General features: G+C 41.2%; 1 protein-coding gene across 1 annotated transcript; it reads right to left on the reverse strand.

Moving 5' to 3' along the window:
- Positions 1-17822: 17822 nt before the first annotated feature.
- Positions 17823-18985, reverse strand: LOC145456368 (ADP-ribosylhydrolase ARH3-like). Its single transcript, XM_080334442.1, has one exon. It carries the CDS (start codon positions 18918-18920, stop codon positions 17898-17900), a length of 1023 nt encoding a protein of 340 aa, XP_080190568.1. The 5' UTR covers positions 18921-18985; the 3' UTR covers positions 17823-17897.
- Between the last annotated feature and the right edge of the window lie 2771 nt (positions 18986-21756).

Here is a 21756-nt window from a genome sequence, read left to right on the forward strand (position 1 = left end):
AAGTGTGTAACGAGAAAATTAGTAAGTTGCATCTCTATGTATTAGTTACTGACTCATACACAAGAGCTACACTTCGATTGTTTATCTACATTTTAATTATATAATTATATTACATAGAAACAATCTAAAATGGTAATATTGGAAGCAAATACAGGTGAATACTAGCTTTCTACACTATTGACTCAAGGGTTCCCTAAAAAATGGCCGACCCAACGAATGCAGCCGCGGAAACCAGTTTTGGGGCAATGGATCGGAAAATGACATTTTTTTAGTCAAACCAAGACCGATCGCCATTTTCCGTAAAATTCTTCCGTTTCATTGTATGTTGATGTCAGATGTAAAAGTGACCCTTTTCACGGATCTCAAAATATGGTAACCCTAACTATGTAGTGCAGGTCGCCCTGCACGCGCACTCTCTCGGTTCATACACAAGATATACCATCTCAAAATGGTACAATTGGTACATTGTCCATCTCTGTATATCACGTGACTTATGTCTTTCCTCTCGTTACCTCGAAACTTGACATTTATAAGCCCGTGTATTGCAATTCCATGCGGACTCATTCCGTCATATTATCTTACTGTATATAAAATCCATTCAACCAAAATATGTAACTGAGGCAATACTGTCGTCGCATTCTCGTTGAGTTGTCACTAGGGCTGGGCGAAATCGAGTACCTGAGTGATTCGATTCTGAATCACGTAATATGCTTCGAGTCGAGTCGAGTAATCGAGTATCACTCATTATGACGTCATAATAGAATGTAATGTGTCAAAGTTCAAATATGTACCGTTTATGCCCCCACAAAGAATATAATGCCTTTTATCCACCCCATAAATGATACATTGGTATTTTTTCGACCATACCGATTTCGTTCCACTTGGTGACAATGTTGTCTGATAATCATGACTTCGGAAATGTGCTACGTCCAGTAACCTTCGTAGCTTTTTACTATATGTTTCGTATGCTGCGATATCGCCAATCAATGATTCAAGGCTTCAGCAGTGCAAATTAGTATCGAAACTATAATTCTCGTTGATAAATTAACTTTCAGTGGCGAGAAGCGTATAATTTCAGTACTCGAAAAAATCGTATTTCACTACTCGACTCGAATCATTAAAATTAATACTCGATTCAGATTCGAGTACTCGAATCATTGTGTGCCCAGCCCTAGTTGTCAGATCAAGGACTAACGCAGGAACGTGCGTCTGCTACTGCAGCCTGCAGGTTAAGTATACCTACCCAAGTAGGCCTACCTATAGTCACAACTTAAGTGGACCCGGGGTCCAACTCTAACAGGTTATCAGACAACAGCACGCCTACTACAGTAGTAGAATATGTAAAATATGTTGGTCTACAACGTGGACTGGATACGATACGAGTCATACGACCTATCGATTAAGGAACCGGACGCTCCATCATTACGCTATCTAGTCGTTTTGGGGGGAATGCTCCCCATCGTAATACTACCAACGTTTATTGGACATTTTAACGAAATATATTGTTCACGCCATTTTAAGATTTGAGCAATAGGGAGTATTGTGAACCTTACCCAATTCCCTGAAGTGAAAACCCGAAAGACCTTCGTGAGTCGTCTATTTGTCGTGTGAATTAAATCGTACGATGTTTGGTGCATTTCGAGATATACGTGTGTAATACCACGTAGAGACATTGATGCATGCATTGGTGATTATTAGCTGACTCGGAAGTCGACATACATTCATGATTATTAGCTGATTCGGAAGTCGATAGACATTCATAAGTACTTCGCTAATTGCGAGAAAGATACATTGCATTTTTGGGCCGTACGTGAGTTGGCAATAAAGTTACAAGTCGTGGAGACAGAAACAAAATATATTCGTCAGTGTGATCCATCGAATACGTGTGCAATAGACAGTAGGGATGGTGTGAACGAGAGGTTCACGTTCGCGTTCTGTGTGTGAACCTCGGAAATTTAGAGGTTCGCGTTCACAACAGAACCTTAGTAGGTTCTGCACTGTGAACCTTTTTTCATATATAACAATTTTCACTTCATTATAACATCGTTGGTTCAAATTTATTGCATTTTAACTGCAGGCCACTCCATGCATGGCGCTGGCAGCATAAAATAGTCAACACTAAACGACCATGCACATTGACAATCTCAAAAGTTTTACTTGCTTTGTTGCAAAAGTTTGCTCGAAAGATCCAGCATTCCGTTTGTAAATATTTAGTGACTCTCTGCTGCGAGCTTGACCCGCAATCACACAACATCACGAGCGAAATAAGCTATGTAGTCAGCGAATGATGCTTAGTCGACCAATCAATGAGATTGATATCGTTTTCTGATGTAAAAAATCTAGCAGGCGCAAGGGGTCAATTTTGACTTCATGTTTACTGTATCATTAAAACCAAATCGGTGCAATTGAGGTGTTGGCTACTGCTCTATATCTTGTCAATGGTGTAATATCAGTAGCAAGCATAACATAGTTGCTATAGGTTAACCCTATGATCAATATAAATGTAGCAATACTCGCATGCCGAATACATTTTCCGGTCTGTCATACGAAAAAGGTGATTCGAGTCTGATTTGAGTCAAGTCGTGACTCGAGCCATCCCAACACTGCTACAAGGCTATATCTGCAACTTCCTTGCCCGGCGGCATATGTACATCATGTAATCATGGTGTGTATGTATATCATGATTCGGTGTATATGCTGCAAAAACATCAAAGACAAAAATACACTTTCTTTTCTCTATATTCCCTGGTAAGTCCTCGTCGAAATGTAGGAAGATATTGATTTTATGCGATTATAATATCATTTGATTGCCCCAGTTGATATATTTGGCGACGTTTAAAACGTCAATATATACTTCAGCATTGTGACGTTATGATGCCTGAGTCGCCACTAGGTATCGTGTACATTAATATAGGCTATCATTTCATTGAAGGATAGGGTTGGAATTAGCAATATGACGTCACGTGACGTCATGAAGTTCACGTTCGTGTTCACATAGAACCTTTCGAAAAGGTTCGCGTTCACACGAACCTGAACCTTTCAGAGGTTCACACCATCCCTAATAGACAGGCTTCGTGGTACGTCAGCCAACAAGGCCGTACGGCGTGGTTACGCCGGTTCGTCGAACGCAAGGGAACACGCAGCGAATCGTAACCGCAACCTTCCGGAGTCAATAATACATCTTGGAGTCAGATATACAATTATACAACTACAAACATTCGCTCTGCGTTATAGACATTAAATATTAATTAAGACCTAGAGAACATACCGAAAATTCACTAACACCGTAAATTAACATATGCCAATGAAGAGGGCCTCAAAATGTGTAGGCGATTTTCTGACAAGAATGGTAGCATTACGTTGCGGATTTTGAAAAGTGATTTGTCCCAGTTATTAAAAAAATCATTGCCCATAGCAGGGGTGGGCAAACTTTTAAGCTCGCGGGCCGCATTCATCATCTAAATCCATTCGCGGGCCGCACTATATAAAACAAGGATTTTAAACAAAAACGCAATATTGGTATTTTATTATATAGTGAGGACATGGAGATAATATGTATATGCTTATTTAAAACAAACCAAACATTGCTTTGATGATATCGTACACGCGCCAGAAACAGTGGCGAGATTTCATAGGCTGGTCGCTCTCAATAACCATTATGTCAAAACTACAGAGATGAAAATCTGCTGTCCCGATTCTTAGAACAGGATTGAAATTTAAATCTCTGAGCAGCGATCTGTTCATAGATTTACTAAATCCACTTTTGGTTCAGTTCCAGGACACACAATGCTGACAGCATCATAACCATGTTGGCTTCAAACACGCTTCTACTATATGTGTATATAAAATATATATACCCTAATTCTACGCATAAAGAGAACGAATTTACCTAAGTCACGCGCGAATCGTTTTTCATAAAAACATCACTGAAATTATTAAAACTGGAGTGGCCAATCTGAAATCACACTCCTGATCCGAATTATGTCTACCTAGTTTAGGATTTCTGTGATGATTAGCAGTTGAAACCTTTCAAACTGCGTGGGCCTTGAGATCGAGTTGTCGCGCCAGAAATTAAACATAAAAAATAATATAAGAAGTATTTACTGTGGAAGCCCTTTCTCCCTCTCTCTCCTATCTGTTATGGTATAATGCTATATCACGTGACTTATCGTTGGTATATGACCTAGCGCAGTGGTTCCCAACCTTTTTCATCTCGTGCCTCCCTAGGCCGAAATTTGAGCCAAAATTCCCCCCTTAGGAGAAATCTACCCGATGATTAAAAAGGTCCGTTTTTACCGCGCAATCACCTGTTGACCGAAGACTAAGACCGGAGGTACGGAGTGTCTGTTTCTAGCAGGGCTGTAACAATAGTTCGTAGACGTCCAAAAACAATGGTCTTGGTCCCAATCAAACAAATTCTGGAAGGCTTGACTCAACAGACCCCCATACTTCCATTTGTGTCTTCGGTTATCATGCACCAATCGCTAATATAACTGCTGTGAAAAATCAGTATGCATAAATTTGCTGGTCTCGCGATTTTTTTCTCAAGTGTGCGTATGCGTTTAGCCAATAATATTGGTATTTTCATATATAGCAGGATTGACCACACTCGAGTCGGACTCGAGTCAGCATTTTCTGATGACTCGACTTGACTCGAGTCATTTTCTCAGAATAGGGAAACGACTCGACTGGACTAGAGACAATCTGTGTATTGACTCGACTTGGAGTCATTGTACATGACTCGAACCAAGCCATATGACTCGTGACTATAAGACGGCCAAGACCGACATTTCATTGTAATTTCGAAGAACAGTAAAGTGGCCTCTATTGGAATTTCGTCTATTGGTCCTGGTACTTGAGAATGCGACAATAAACTGCTCAAAGTGAGGAAAATTAGTATATTATAAATCAAAATCGTTCAATATCACCAAACAGAGTTATATAAAAAGTGAGTTTAACAAGACTTTAACTGGAAACTGAGCTGTCAACACAAGGAATTGGACTCGGACTCGAGTCATAATACCATAACTCGTACTCGACTCTATGCTCGGTGACTTGAACCGTCGGACTTGACTCAATGGTGAATTGAAAATGACTCGACTTGACTCGAGTCAAAACTATGAAAGTGAAATTGACTTGTGACTCGGAGCCTCGTAACTTGGTTACAGCCCTGATATATACCCTGATATATCACATACACGTGATCAGATTTCCTGCTTGACCTCATTGAAATTTAGGACACTCATTCGGTTTCGGCAACATTGCACCAAGTTTAACATGCATTTTTTCGATTGAGTAGCTGTTCACTAAAAATAAAGCAAGGCTAGCGATCTCTTTGACTTGAATCGATGACGTTGGAATATTTTGTCACTTTATGAAAATGTTGACATGAAAATAGAAGATAAATACTTTCGTTAGACGTCTTGTTGTGATAGATTCGGCACGACATTTGCTCGCTTAGAATATATTTGATTGAGAGGATGTCGCTGGCCTACGAAATTGTCTTGCGAACTGCAGCACATCTGAACTAGTTTAAAAAAAAAACAAGGGCGAGCTTGTATGGGAGAAAGAGATTTCAAATAGCATTTGAACATACTTTCAGCAAAAAAACAGCTATAAAGAGCATACGTTCTGATATAACTGGTTGCCAACATGACAGTTCGGACGTGAACATTTTGGGAAATCCGTTACAATTCTAAAGTGGAATTCCTCCCTAAAAATTGCAAAATTCCCTCCAAGGGGGGAATTCCTCCCCGGTTGGGAACCACTGACCTAGCGCATATCGTATAATTGACTCAAATTGAAGAGACTCATGTACGCTGTACTTACTGCTCAAACTATCCGAATTACTATCCACCTATGTACAATATATCTGGAAAAGACAATATTGTCGTCTTTTTGAATTGCCAGTCAAGAACTACCCAGAACACAGGACCTTCGTATCAGCTACTGCGGAAGTATAAACTGTAAGCTGATTTCCGTAGACCACGGATTTGCCATATACTATCGCAGACTAACGGACGGCTACTACCTGATGTCGCATTACCTTAGAACAGTGCCTCTCAAACTGTTCAAGACACGCCCCCTCCTTATGAAGGTGAAAGATCTCGCGCCCCCTTACCGTCATATCACCAAACGAAACCAGGATGCTTGCAAACCTAACGGATAGTTTGATGGCGTGGAAGGTTACGACTGTGGATGATAGATTTTTTAAATATGAAATTTATACTAAATACAGAGCAATCACAATGAATTGAATGTAAATCGCGCAGAGTTTGCAAGTAGTTTGCCCACCCCTGGCCTATAGCCTAAATAACTGTAAAAAACATCTGCCGTCGTTTGGCGTGAAGGTGATACCGGTGGGTGGGTGGGCGATCACGGCAACGGTGTTCTGTTGCGTGATGTTCTTGCAGCCATTGCTAGCTCAGAGAGATGATATTCATTTTCGCCTGCACCATCGAGATGCTTTGACGACGGATACGCGATACGACCTTTAGTAAGGTCATTTAGTTTGCACCTCCTTTTTTCTCCTCCCTGCTATTCGTGGATGCTGAGCGCCTATCAGGATAGCCGCGGATACCGGTTTTCGATTCTTTGGCCGGCAATCGAACCCACGAGGCCCCAACCTACCAATCAAGAAGCCGAACGCATCACCATTACATTAATACGTTGCTTGGCTACTGTTAACCTTGTTATTATGGTATCTGTGGTCATGAACTGTGCACGCGGTTTCTTGTAATCATGATACACCCGCTTTCTGCCAGTTTCTGGTTTGGTCGTCATCAGAGATGCCACTCCTGGTTTTTTCCACCCAGATCTGGGTTTTTTGAGCATCACCTGGGTTTCTGGGTTTTTATCCTTAAAATCTGGGTTTTTTCAACATCCAGTTCGCCAGGTCAGTTTTACGCTCGAGAATTAAATATTCATCATCATCATCATTGGTTTATTAGCAATTTTATCAGTTCAATACACCACAAAAATGCGATACAATGAAAAGACAGGAAGATGTCGAAGCGATAAGGAGTAGTCTATGGAATCTGACACCCACCTTGGCCTAGGCGATGTAAAGAGGAGGCATGCACACTGAATGAAAGTAAAGAAAATAGTATAGAAGAAGAATGCGACAAGAAATAGGGCGGCATGTCATGGGAAGCGAGATCGATAGGTCAGTCGTGGTCCGGTAATCTTGAGGATGGACTGTATTTATTTAGTAGTAATTGCTTGTATTTCGACTTGAATGTGGACATGCTCGTCGACTGTCGGATGGCCGGCGGGATACTGTTCCACACATCAGGTCCGGCATATTTGATGGAGCGATGATCTTTTCGGTCGATCATATGATATTTGGACGACGTGGACGCGCGTGTGTTGTACTTGTGCGCTTTTGATTCAGAGGTAAAGAAGTCATTGAAATATTCGGGGCAACGACCGCAGTGAAACTGATACATAAACTTGGCGATTTCTAGTTTCCGCATATCTTCTATGTTTAGGACGCCGAATCTCTTCAGCAGCGACTTATTGGATGGGCAGCCAGGCCCCTTTGGGGCCCTAGCTATGATTCGGAGCACTTTATGCTGTAGTTTCTGCAGTGGCTTGAGTGCAGTTTTACTGGCAGCTCCCCAACAGAGGATGCCATAATGTAACTTCGATTGGATTAAGGATTTAAAGAGTATCAGGAGAACCCATGCTGGCATGAAGCGCCCAAGGCTGTAGAACAGGCCGCACTTCGGTGATAATTTAGTTTCTAGGGACTGAATATGACTCTTCCAGGACATGTTCGAGTCCAGTAAAACTCCGAGATATTTGGCATTATCTGTGTTGGAAACGGGCTGACCAGCGATATTAACGGTTAGGTTATTTTTTGAATTGACTGTCAGCAATTGCGATTTCGAGGCGTTTATGCAAAGGTTGTTCTGGGCCGTCCACTCATGGACTTTGGGCATTTGGTCACCAGTCAGGGCATCCAGCTCTGCCGTCGAAGATGCGGAAGAGAGGAGGTGAGTATCATCAGCGAACAGTGTGGTGTTCAATGAGGAGGTTTCAAAAATGTCGTTGACATATAAGGTGAAAAGGACCGGTCCAAGTACTGAGCCCTGGGGCACACCACAGGTCACCGTGTGAGGAGAGGACAAGGTGTCTGAGATCGCAACCATTTGTTGGCGTCCAGTGAGGTAACTTTTCATGAGCTCAAGTTGTGGGCCCCGAAGTCCGTAACGCGCCAATTTCGAGATGAGAATTTTATGATCTACGCAGTCAAACGCTTTTTTTAGGTCGAGAAAAATGCTACATCCCACATTTCGCTTCTCTGAGATATCATAGTACTGTTCGGCCACTGTTAGGAGGGCATGAGCGGTTTGGTGTTTGTTTCGGAAGCCAAATTGTTGAGGGGAAATGATAGACATTTTGGCGAGGAATGAGGACAGGCGGGAGAGGAGCAACTTTTCGAATACAATCCGGATGCATGGGAGAACGGATATCGGACGGTAGTTGGTGACATTAGTTCTATCCCCAGCTTTGTGTACAGGGACTACTCTGGCTTTTTTTAGATAGCTTGGGTAGACTCCATTTTCTATCATGAAGTTGAAAAAATGGGCCATATATTGACCGATATGCAGGCTTATCATTTTTAAAAACCATGATGGGATTTGGTCATAGCCGTCGGCCTTGTGCGATTTCAGTTTGTGGATGGCTACTTCTACTTTGTATTTGGTCGTAGGTTCAAGAACAATTGACTGGGATATCGATCTCACCTCTGACCTGGCCGACACAGGTTTTGTAATAGAAGAAGCAATATTTGGGCCTACGTTACAAAAATATTCATTGAAGTGATTCGCGATGGCCGCCGGGTCTGAAAGTTTGTTTCCGGTATCCGAATTCACAATTTCCGAAACAGACTTATGGCCTTTTTTTCGATGTAGGAGAGAGTTAAGTCCTGACCATGTTTTTCGAGTGTCCTTTATGTGTCTGTTGAAAAATCTCTCATTGTACTTTGCTTTTGCCTTGGAAATGAGATGCACGGTGCGATTCCTGAAACGTCGAAATCTTTCTCGTTCATGTTCTGGGCAGTTCTTGGTGTCTATTCGGTTATGCCACCGGTTACGTTTACGGATAAGTTGAATCAGCTTTGTGGTCATCCACGGATTTCGCTTCAATTTTCTTTGACTTCTCGAAAGGCGCTGTAGAGGTGCAAATTGTTCCAGCAGTGATTTGATAGCAGACATAAACTCTACAAATTTTTCGTCAAAGTTGTTTACCGAGATGTGGGGGATGGCTGATGTTTTAAATTGATTGAATGCGGCATCATCGACCGCTTCTTCGTCCACTAACTCTCGTCGTCTGCAGAGGTGATATGTTTCGGGGGGTGTCCTTTGTTGTTCTTGTGATAGAAAACCAATATGGTTGTGGTCACTGATTTTTGCCGAAATGACAAATGGAATGATTTCCATGTCGCGCGAGTTGGTATATATGTGGTCGATCAAAGTCTTTGACTTTTCGGGTATGCGTGTAGGCTCGGTGATCATTTGGTAAAGACCGGCGGATTTGGCGGCGTTGGAGTATGCGTTGCCTTTGTGTTTTAGAAGGTTTATGTTAATATCTCCCGCAATGAAACACATCTTTTTGTCGCTGTTGACTTTGTCCAGTGAGCGCTCCAACGCTTAGATTAGTATGGTCGCAATATCGTAAAATGCACGCACTTCAGTTCGCCATTGTCGATGGATTTTGCTGTTATTGTAACGACAGAGTGTTAAGAATCTATTTCACTACTAAAATTAGAGTCTTCGGCTTGATGCGATGGAGCTTCATTGAATGATGGTAACTTTCAGATCGCAGATGAGAAAGTCATCTTCATATAGGACGATAGCCAGTAGCGAAGTCGGCACTTGGTTAACTTGGTGAACAATTCGGCATGTATCGATAAATATCATGTAAATGTATGACAAGCACATGAACAGACCAGGTGATGATCCGACTAATATGATCCTATTGTTATCTGAGTATATTTATAGTTCCAACAGGGACACTCAGAGGGAGAGAGAGAGAGAGAGAGAGTTAGTTAGTTGGACACCCCTAGCAAGTTAATCAGAGGCATTGGTTGTCAGCACATTCGAACCCTAACCCTAAGTCCCTTACCCTAACCCTGAATTTCATGATTTGGCAGTTATTTATTTCCACTATACATTGGTCTGTGATTATTCCAAATAAAAGTGATTGTCGTAGGATTAATCAATCGAAAGCTACTTTCAATCTGTTCAGATCGCTGAAAATACATGAAATCATCCTTAGAAATAGGGAATGGATGGCATTGCATTAATCTTCCGCCGCGCGATGATATAATTAGTACTGGTACACTATCAACTATTCACGCTGCGCCCCAATTGTATCATTGCGATGCGATGTGTCGAGAGAAATAGCCTACAACATGTTTTTTGTGCGATTCGCAGTGTTAACCAAGTAAAATGTGTATCATGAACGGTTGTAAATTCAATATTAAAGGCTTCAATGACTGTATTAGTGTATTCGACGGCTATCAGGCTCCACTTTCACAGCTATCTCGTAACTTTTGCGTGAAATATAGGATCTGGGTTTTTCTGGGTTTATTTCGCCTCCACATCTGGGTTTTTCCGAAATATCCTAGTGGCATCTCTGGTCGTCATGCTGGCCGGTCGTGTGACCGGCGGCGTAATGCCGTATTGTGTTATGGTGTCGATACGTTGCAGTTTGCGTGTGAAGCTCCGCAATAAAGCATTTCCAATCCGAAGACCGGGCCCGTTACACTTGTATTGATGTTTATGTGGAAAGCCAATCCGACTCGCATAAAACAGAAATGAACAGATAATGTGTTATAGTTAGTTAGTTGCGGATGTTTAAAGGTCGTTATAGTTGCGAGTTTTGAAAAGTGATGAGTGTTGTTGCTCTAGTTCCAGTTGCGAGTTTGGAAATGTTAGTTTATTTAGTTTTAGTTCCAGTTGCGCATTTCGAAAACCCAGTTGTGTACAAGTCAATATCTCCGTCGATGACGACGTGCAAAAATATTTCAACAGACACGCGCCAACTGATGCATCATCGGACCTATTGGTATTTCGCTGATTCGGAGACGACGTTTGTTGCTGCCACACCGCGTATTTACGACATTTTAAAAAATATATATGAAATTTATGTTATTATTATACATAGTCCAATTCTATATTTAACAATACAATATATCAGTCTCTTCCTCCCTTCCTCCCCTGACCGAACGTGGTTGTGCTAAATAATAGGGATGGTGTGAACGTGAGGTTCACGTTGGCTTTCTGTGTGTGAACCTAAGATATTCAGAGGTTCCCGTTCACAAACGAACCTTGGTAGGTTCTGCGCTGTGAACCTTTTTCATTTATTGCAATGTTTCACGTCATTTTAACATCTTTAGTTGAAATTCATTGCATTTCAACTTCGGACCACTCCATTCTCGGCGCTAGAAGCATAAAAATCAACACTAAACGAGCATGCACCATGCCAATCTCAAGAAGTTTACTTGCTTTGTTACAAAAGTTTTCTCGAAATATCCAGCTTTCGGTTTTTGTGAATTCTTAGTGACTCTCTGCTATAGGAGCTTGACTTGCAATTACACCAGAATCATCGTCACGACACCAATGGCAGTGGTTTGAAGCCCGGTTCGGACCAACTTTTATGTGTCGGAGGTTTATGATGGGCTCATTGCTAACCTCGCTGCGATTGCAGTGCATGAAAAAGCCCAGAATGAAGGTGAGCCGAGCCAAAAATTGGCAGCAAAGAGACAAGATTCGGACGCACGAAAACCAAAAGAACCGATGATGGGAGAGCGTGTGAATGGAAGTCGTCCGAAATCTGACGAAAAAGACCTCGAATAACTAAATGAAATTACTGTTCGGGCGCAAATGACCGAATGTTGTGAAATAAACAAACAAACATAACATCAAGAGCGAAATACGCCATATATGTACGTATAGTCAGCGAATGGTGCTTATTCAACCAATCGTTGAAATTGATATAAAGAATACAGCGCTGTAAAAAAACACAAGCAGGCGTACGGGATCCATCTTGATCTGGTATGCTTAATATGTTGTAGAGCTTCTTGGAGGTACAGAACTTCAATATACAATTAAATAGTATATTCATATTGAAATGAACCCGAATATTTTCGGCTGACAATCGTCAGGGGTAATCGTCAGCAACTAGTAGAGAATTGGAAAGAACATTGTATATCAACAATCGTATCACAAAATATGACGTCACCAGCATGAAATTTCGAATGAGAGAGCGTTCAATGTACTATTTTTAGGTGGTACACGAAGTCCTTTTGTTGACAGAGTTTTGGTTGGTGTATTTTGATAAAAGTTGATTCCAAGCAGCAGTTGATTCCTAACGGCAGAAACATACAGCACCATCAGACCGACGGGATCGCAAAGACCACGCATGTACGGACTGCCAAAAACTCACAAAGACAATGTCCCAGTGAGACCTATACTTTCCATGATAGGGTCTGCTCACCATCAGCTGGCAAAATGGCTTATTGACATTTTGGAACCGGTTCGGGAATTGTACGGCACGGAATGTGTTCGCGATTCGTTCACGTTCGCTGGTGAAATACGAAACCTGGATTTGCCGAATCCAGACGTGTTTCTGCGCTCATTTGATATCTCTAGTCTTTTTACGAACGTTCCGCTGCATGAGACTATTGATATTTGTGCCAACGCGCTGTACGGTGGTAAGTTACCACCACCATCAATCCCGCGTAACGTCTTTGTTGAACTTTTACAAGCGGCAACTTGCTCTGTGGAATTTAGCTTTAACGAGGTCATGTTTCGCCAAATAGACGGCTTAGCCATGGGTAGTCCCCTGGGACCTATTTTGGCCAACATTTTCGTAGGGTATTACGAGGGCGAGCTTCTCTCCCAGCGCGAGTCCGCCAAACCACTATTGTACCGCCGATACGTAGATGATACATTTGTCATATTCAGGAATGAATCGGAGTGTGACCAATTTCTCATTCGGTTAAACTCGCTTCACCCGGCCTTGCAATTCACAATAGAAAAAGAACGCAATAACTCATTATCATTTCTGGACGTATTAGTTGAAAAGCGCAATACCAACAAATTTGAAACGTCTGTTTTCAGGAAACCGACATTCACAGGCCAATACCTTCGCTGGAATTCATTCAGTCCTCGACGCAGAAAAATTAACCTCATAGGCACACTCGTGCATAGAGCGTTGATGATATGTTCGGGTAACAAACTGAGTTTAGAACTTGACTACATCCGAAAAATCTTACTTGATAACGGTTACCCTGAACACGCCATCAGCCGCGGCATGGAGAGGAAATTAACGCAATTCAACGCAGAAAAACGAACAGAGCCCACCGCACGAACAATAAAAGATGTTTATATCCATCTACCTTGGATTGGCCCCATTTCCACCCGCTTTGAAAAACAATTGATTTCTGCTGTCGGTAAATGTTACGACACAGTCAAAACCAATGTGATTTTTACAACAACACAACTGCTCCCTTCAACGCGCAAAGACGTGCTTCCTGCACTTCAACAAAGTAATGTAGTGTACGAATATAGGTGCCACTGTGATTGTGGCTACGTGGGAAGAACGTCAAGACGTCTGCAGGACCGCATAAACCAACATGACCCCAGATTTATCAGAACACGTGCGTTACGCGATGTGAAAAGCTCACCCTTAACTCATCCACTTAAGATTGATGCTGATCGATCAAAGGCCATTAATTCTGCCATCGGCAAACATCTGTTGGATAATCCGATTTGTGCGAATAATTATCGAGACGACCGATTTCGAATCGTAGGGCGAGGTCGTTCACAATTCCATTTGTGTGCCTTGGAATCAACTTTTATCAAAATACACCAACCAAAACTCTGTCAACAAAAGGAGTTCGTGAACCACCTAAAAATAGTACATTGAACGCTCTCTCATTCGAAATTTCATGCTGGTGACGTCATATTTTGTGATACGATTGTTGATATACAATGTTCTTTCCAATTCTCTACTAGTTGCTGACGATTACCCCTGACGATTGTCAGTCGAAAATATTCGGGTTCATTTCAATATGAATATACTATTTAATTAATATGCTGTAAAACCAAATCCTTGCGATTGCGTCACATCGGTAGCAAGTGTAGAAACCCGTTTTGCACTCTGCTCAATATCAATGTAGCAATAGTCGGACGCCGAATAAATTTTCCGGTCTGGCCTAGACGGCTAAGGCGTAAGCTAAAATTCCCTTGCAAGTCCTCATCGAAATTGTTGGCAAAGCGACGGAAGATATTGATTTTATGGGATCGATTGACCCAGCTGATACATTTGGAGACGTTTAGAAAGTCACCAAGTATATACTTTAGCATTGTGGCATAATGTGGCCTGACTGAATCGTCGCTAGGTATCGTGGACACTTGGACAGCTTACATTACTATATCACTTCACTGAAATGTAGGGTTGGAACTAGCAATATGACGTCAAGTGACGTCATAGGCTCATGTTCGTGTTGACACCGAACATCTCAAAAAGGTTCGCGTTCACACGAACCTGAACCTTTCAGAGGTTCACGCCATCCCCGCTAAATAAGTTTCAGACTGTAAATTAGCTTTCGCGTATAGTAGTTATACCTGAGTATCAGGGGAGGCCTACCTATATGAGATATTCGATTACCAATTGAGTATTAAGATTGTAGGCCTACGTCGTCATAACACCATGGTCCATGGTCGATACACAAACTTCCAATCCAAAACTTTTATTCGATCGCAAATAATATAATGCAAGTTACACACTACACTGCTGTTTAATTGCATGGTAAGTTTTCGGCCATATTTATTTCACAGCGATTTTGTAACAATGCTGAGGTTCAGGCACTATTTCACGGATATGTGGCTGTACGTGTACACGCAGATATCTTTGGTTGCCATGAACTATTAATCTCTTTGATAGGATGCTGCAAGAGAAGGTTGAGAAGTACTGAGAGCCAGAAGTAGTCAAGAAAGCTACTCCAATAGAAGGAGAAGAGCCAGGTTCATGTTGCTAGATCCCACGAGGTATAGATTGCCCACAGTATAAGAACTCGGCTGGATCATGGGATGCAACTAATAGTTTTGTAACGGTTTGCTATGGAACAGTGGCTCTTAAATATTGTTTACTCCGGCGCCTTGTTTCAGAAAATTTTATAAAATGACGCCGTCCCGAGCAATGTTCCCTCTAATATTTCACGAGTCTGCGCAAACACGCCAACTCACTGCGCAGGCCCTCGGACAACAGTGCGCAACCACCATCCAATGGGGTGATAAAACTAACTACTGGGGGGCTTTGCCCCCCAGACCCCCCTACAGCTCTAGGCTTATTCCGGTACTTATCATGTACATTGGGTGCCTATTTAGTAGTAGCATCCCTAAACGCGCGAAGCGCGAAAAAATTTATATAATTCATGATTGCATCGGCCAATATGATCGGGAATTGCGTATATATTGCTATCAATTTTTATCCTCTCCCTGCTCACATAATCAGATTTACCGGTAGAGGTGATCCAGTGAGGTCTGTTGGAATAGATAGGCCCTCGAAATAATAATAAAACATCTTCGGGCGTACCCGTTGATATAGTGACTTCGTTACATGATGCTATTTCGTGACCCCCTATCTGCTATGTCAAAAGATATTGAAATCGCCAAAACGTACTAAAGTAAAAGACGTTCGCACGATTTCAAATTGGTATTTCTCAACTGGGAAATAATGGTCCCTCGATATGGCATTTGTCTTGTTGTGGGACTCGGATCGCCAGAACAGGAACATTGGGCGCCAGCCATTTAGGCGCCCATGGACATGGACAATTACACATATATTTGTATATATCGAAGTTTTCGGTCAGCACCGAGGCAGTTTTTTTCGCCCAAGGTTTTCTCGCTGCTGATCGTTCTGGCGCACTTCTTGGATTCGCATGTTACATAGCCTTAACTTCATATGTCTTGGCGCGTCATGGTGCGGTAATGGCCGACGCCCAACTGCCCATTTCTATAAATCATGCCTAATTTTTGTTGGCAAAGAGTACCCAATAATCAGATATCTTACAATAATAAAACGCGCCATGATTTATGTTAATTCTCGAAATAATTTTGGACCCCCTTCGAGCTCGGCCCCTCCAATTGGGTGGTTTGGGGTGCGAAAGTTACGGTCCTGAGTAAATCTTACGCAATGTTTATGCCACGCGGAGAAGACTGTCATTCGTTAGTTTCTCGCAGATTAACTTCGAGCTAGCCCATTGTTATTTATAACTTTATTAAACCATGTTATTTCGCCATTCCCAGAAAATAATGCGCTATTGAAATGATATCAGTACCGCTCACGTGTACGAGGCCATACTAAAAAATATCTTCCTTGAGGCGCAGGTGATTGTGAACTCTCATTTCTTCACGGAGCGCAATAGTGACATTTGCGGGGCGCACTTGTACCTCGGTTTCAGACTTCAGTGATAACACTATTTGGCCCTGGCAATGTTCCATCTTAATTTTCACGAATCTGCGCGCCTGCGTGGTTTATTGGACAACAGTGCGCAACAACTATAAAAAAAACATCATTTCTGATTTTTTGTGCGCAGCGTAGATTTTCTGTGCGCAGAGACCGTTTCAGCACTGCGCATTTGCGCACGTGCGCAGCTTAGAGGGAACATTGGTCCCGAGTATATTTTAAGGATCGTAGTTAAGACGAAGAGCATTACAGACAAGCTATATCGGATACTGCACTAACGCTTTGTGCGTTAGTGCTAAAAATATACACCGACCTCACATTCTAGTCCGTGACGCACCTGGCCTTATACAGGCGAAAAGCATCACTCCCCTTTGCATCAATAATAATAATAATAATAATAATAACTAAAATATGGTAGATCGTAAAAATGCCATTTATATTTAATCTTACTCCCGGAAAATGCAATGCAATACTTCACCTATTTGATCTTCAAGTCGCATGTAAGGCCTACCATACGTCCGAAAGAACTCAGGTAAATTAGATGAAATCAACGTCGTAATATGCTGTATGAAAAGAGATACAGATCCTATTTTCAAAAACGCGTAAACCATATATCATATACTTTGTCCAGTAAACGGTGGTTTGAGAGAACAGGGCCGAACGCTCAAAAGTCGAAGACTACCTTTTCGAAATGAGCACACGCCGTGTGCTGCTAGATTACGATATGATATAGTTTCAAAGGTTTTGCCGAACCATTTTTACTGTGATGAAACAAGTCATTAAATAGGTGACTATGCGGTGTGAAAAGAACCGTGTAATCCGTTATTTAAATTATATTAACCGATACTTTCGTGAAAACATATTTGTTTCCTCCTTGTCTCTCTCGTGCGAACCACGACAAAAATTCTGATCTCTGCTTAACCCTTGTGAAGACTCAATTGCTTGTTGCTATACCGTGTAAACAGCCCCTAAATATCAACGTCCCTCCATCTCTCTCTTTCTCTCAAGCGAGGAATTTAATACTTCTACTTAACAAACTGTTATTTGCTAAAAGTAAGTATGTATATCACCTAATATTACCAAATAGAAGTAGAAGTAGTGGAATATTTAGCCTACTTGAGTAAGTAGGCTACTGCAAGTAGAAGAAAACTACTTGAGTACTTCGAAAAAGTAGAAGTATTTTGTTACTGATCACTTCTGCTGACAGATGTACTGCAGGCGTAAATTACAGAATAAATGTTTATAAAAACATCGACCGCGATCTAGTGGCAGCGAGATCCATTTGGCAGACTGCCAAGCGGACTCAAAACAAGTGACATGGCGATACGATCATCAAATTGAGCGCAAGCAGTGAGCGCAGCACCTGCATGGTATAGTTTACATTAATTAAAGTCAATAAAATATGATTCATTTCATTGTTCTTGTATATTTAGGCTGATCAAGTCATTTGCCATCTTCAACGCCGCATCTGCACCTTCACAAGCAATTTTCCACTCATCTGGAATGCACTTCTCGCCATAGTATGCACCGGCGATAGCAGTCGCCATTGATCCGACGGTATCAGAATCATAGCTAAAACTTACAGAGTAAAATGCTGTTCGGAGCATGCCATTGTAATCCGATATCAGTGGCAAACGTTCTCTGTCAAGGCAGTAAAGAAAACTGAAGATAGAGGCAGGCACTGCAGCATGAGCCGTTACACCGGAACCTATCTTTGAATTAACAGTTTGAGGCTTCACCAACTTTTCCTCTTGCAAGATCTCAATTATTCTATTCATTTTCTCTTCGTACACGGAAATGCCTTCGGTGACGGTAGTATTTTCTTTGAATTGTTCCAACAGTTCTTGACAGAATTTAACGGGGCTTTCAATTTCATTGGTGTTCAATGCCTTTTCGATAGCTAATGCTTGCAGTATGGCTCCATTGATCCCTAATGGATGTGTGTGAGTAATCCTGGACTGTTCACCGGCCAATTTAACTATGCTAGGAACGTCATTATGGTGCAAAAGCGTCACTGGCGAAACTCGCATCGCGGATCCGTTACCATACGATCCAGATCCGCCAAATTGTTGTGAAGCTGGTCCGTATACGTCGTTATAATTCGATTGCTTCAATTTTACAAATACATCAACGACATTGCTCCCATAGAATCTCTGGAAGGATGAAAAATAAGTTTCACAGAAAGCCTTGGCAACTTCCCGAGCTTCAAATCTTCCGTGCTGAATTAGAGATAGTCCGAGATCAAACGTCATGCACGAGTCGTCCGTGTAAAGTACTGAGCCCCTTTCGGCGTTTTGAAGATCATTACAATATTCGAGGATATCTCCCAGAGGCTGTTCTCCTAACATACAATCGAATTCTGCTCCTAGGCAGTCTCCAAATATAGCACCCAAGATAACGCCGCTGGCACGTTCCAACAACTTCGTTGAACACATTTCCGTATCGTTTAATAGATCTTAAACTGTGATATGGAGATCATGAGTTAAGATGAACAAAAGTACAGATATCCAACCATAAGGGCTTCTTGGAGGTACAGAACTTCAATATACAATTGAATAGTATATTGTAGTATATATATATTGTAGTATATATATAATGACGATTTTGTGATACGATTGTTGATATACAATGTTCTTTCCAATTCTCTACTAGTTGCTGACGATTACCCCTGACGAGTGTCAGCCGAAAATATTCGGGTTCATTTCAATGTGAATATACTATTCAATATAACCATAAGGATAAATAGAATTCCATATACCCCTGTATTTAACTGATACTGAATCTCATTATATTGAGGCTACAAACTGTAATCAAAACAAAAAGTATGTCGTTATGATGCTCAAACTATAAATATTGAATAAATATATATTATATAGTTACCATAATCGCTTACTGTCTTCATGAACTATCCCATCAGAGATCGAACGCCAGCTAATTGGTAGACCATAACATGAAAATATACTACACTAGAACGAAATCCGTCGCTGTTGCAACACTTGCACAATGTACATTCGGTCATGTTAAATTTCGCTGAAATTCACGGGGATGCTTCAATATTTACCTGTAGCTTTTACGACACCCAATAAACAGGAAATCATCCACGTAAGATAGGCTAGATAGATTTTATATTTTACGAACGGAGAGTTGGTATTGAAACATAAATGTATGGTATCTACTTTCATTTTGGTAAATCGAAGGTTACATCAGATCAGATCTTTGTAAAATGCATACCGCGACTGAGATATCATTCATTGTCTTAATAAGCTACTGACTGAGCAAGTGAGCATTCATCAATGCAGCTTTGAGAAAATGATGGCTATCCCATCATCGTTAAAAGGAGAACGTCCAGAAACTGCATGATTCATGCATTGATACTTTTCGCTACTTTCAGTTTGTCAAGTAGAAGTAGTTTAATCCCCCAATAGGAAAGATAGCCTAACGAATTTCGGGGCTGTTATCACGTAGTACCGACATTTAATTTTCACAAAATTCATGTAATACCCAGAATTTTAGTTGCGCTTCGCGCACAGTAGATATATGGAGTCACAATTATGTTTTAACGAAAGTATCGCTGAATATAATTTAGATACCGGGTTGCGTGGTTCCGTTCACACCGCACTGTCGCCTATATCGAATATTTCATCACAGTAGGTATTGCCCCCTAAACGATTGAAACTAACTTTTTGCAATCTAGCAATTACCTACTACCTAGCACCCCATGACGTGTCCTAATCTGGAAAAGTGAACCTTTGACTTTTTTAACGTTAGACCTGTTTTAGCAGACCACTTTTGAAACTTTCTGGACAAAAGACATGAAGAATATTTTCCGGCTTTAGAAGTAGTATTTGTATTTTTCTTTCAATTACGAGTATTATACGTTGAGTTCTAAGTATAGTTTCAGTTCTTTTGTCTGGAGAACATACATGTTGAAGTATAAAAGCAAGTGTAGTAATGCCTTATATTTTCCGAAAATAAAGCTATATGCACTATATGGCATTTTTACGATCTGCCATATTTTTAATTAACGTATATTAATCGCACTAAGTGTTAAAGCCGTATCCGACACAACTTCTCCGTATTGCTTTTCGACTGAACTAGGGGCCTTATAATATGGGGTAGGGCGCCATGCCATCAAATTCTCTGAAACGGGGTGTTCGAGTAAACAAAGGATTAGTATTGCATTTCCATATCAATACTATCATTTACATCTAATGATGTCGACGACTGCTTATTCTGTCAAATATTGATACCTCCTGGGATGCATCAATATGAATCAAGCTATTTACACCTTCTGCATTGCTGCCGAGCACCAAAAATTCTATACCAACAACAACAACAACAGCAACAACAACAACACCTTCCCCATAGCTTCATTTGCAGCTTTTGACAGTCCGCGCGAAGGAATTACGATCGTTTTCACATACTTACTAACTAGAGTAGATTTAAAGTCAGTCAATTCGACTTCTACTTCAAGTAGTTTTAGGTTGCTTATGTAAGAAGTACTTCTACTCGTACTTGAGTAGATTTCTTCGTCGCTACCTCTACTTCTACTTGAGTAGCTTTCTTAACTACTTTGACCACCTTTGGTACTAAGAGACGAAATTGCATTAGTGTGGTTACTTTACTATTCTTCGAAATTACAATGAAATGTCGGTCTTGGCCGTCTTGAGTCTCGAGTCATGCGCAATGACTCGAGTCCAAGTCGAGTCAATACACAGATTGACTCGACTAGAGTCGAGTCATTTCCGAATTTTGGGAAAATGACTTGAGTCGAGTCGAATCATCAAAAAATCGCGACTTGAGTCATGACTTGAGTCATTACAACCCTGATGAGGTATTCACAGTACTGGTTACCTTATTTTCGAATCGGGAAAGGGGACACTATTATGAAATCATAAAAGTTAGTTTGCCTAACTAGAAAACAGCTAGCTGATATTGCATTATGTACAGGAAATCTTGCTGCATGTGTTCGCTAAAGAAAAAGGTCAGGCTCAGTCTCGACTCCCGAATTTCCCACTTTTCACCTATAGTTATGTGACGTTGACTAAAAAAAGGTCGTTTTTCCGATTTACTCCCGCAAAACCCGTCGTCTATCTTTTAGGCCAAAATTAACGTATTTTTGTGAATTTTAGGCTAGAAAGTTGGACAAATTGTAAGAAAATTGAACGTTTCTTCAAAAAAGAGGACCTATCCTCCTAGCGGATGACGTATGGTAACCGTATGTAACAATCACCGTTCCAATTTACTTTTGTGTAATCAATTACAAGTCAT

The sequence above is a fragment of the Botryllus schlosseri genome, chromosome 14 (assembly GCF_051294905.1).
Source record: "Botryllus schlosseri isolate E-star chromosome 14, Bs_hap1, whole genome shotgun sequence".
NCBI lineage: Eukaryota > Metazoa > Chordata > Ascidiacea > Stolidobranchia > Styelidae > Botryllus > Botryllus schlosseri.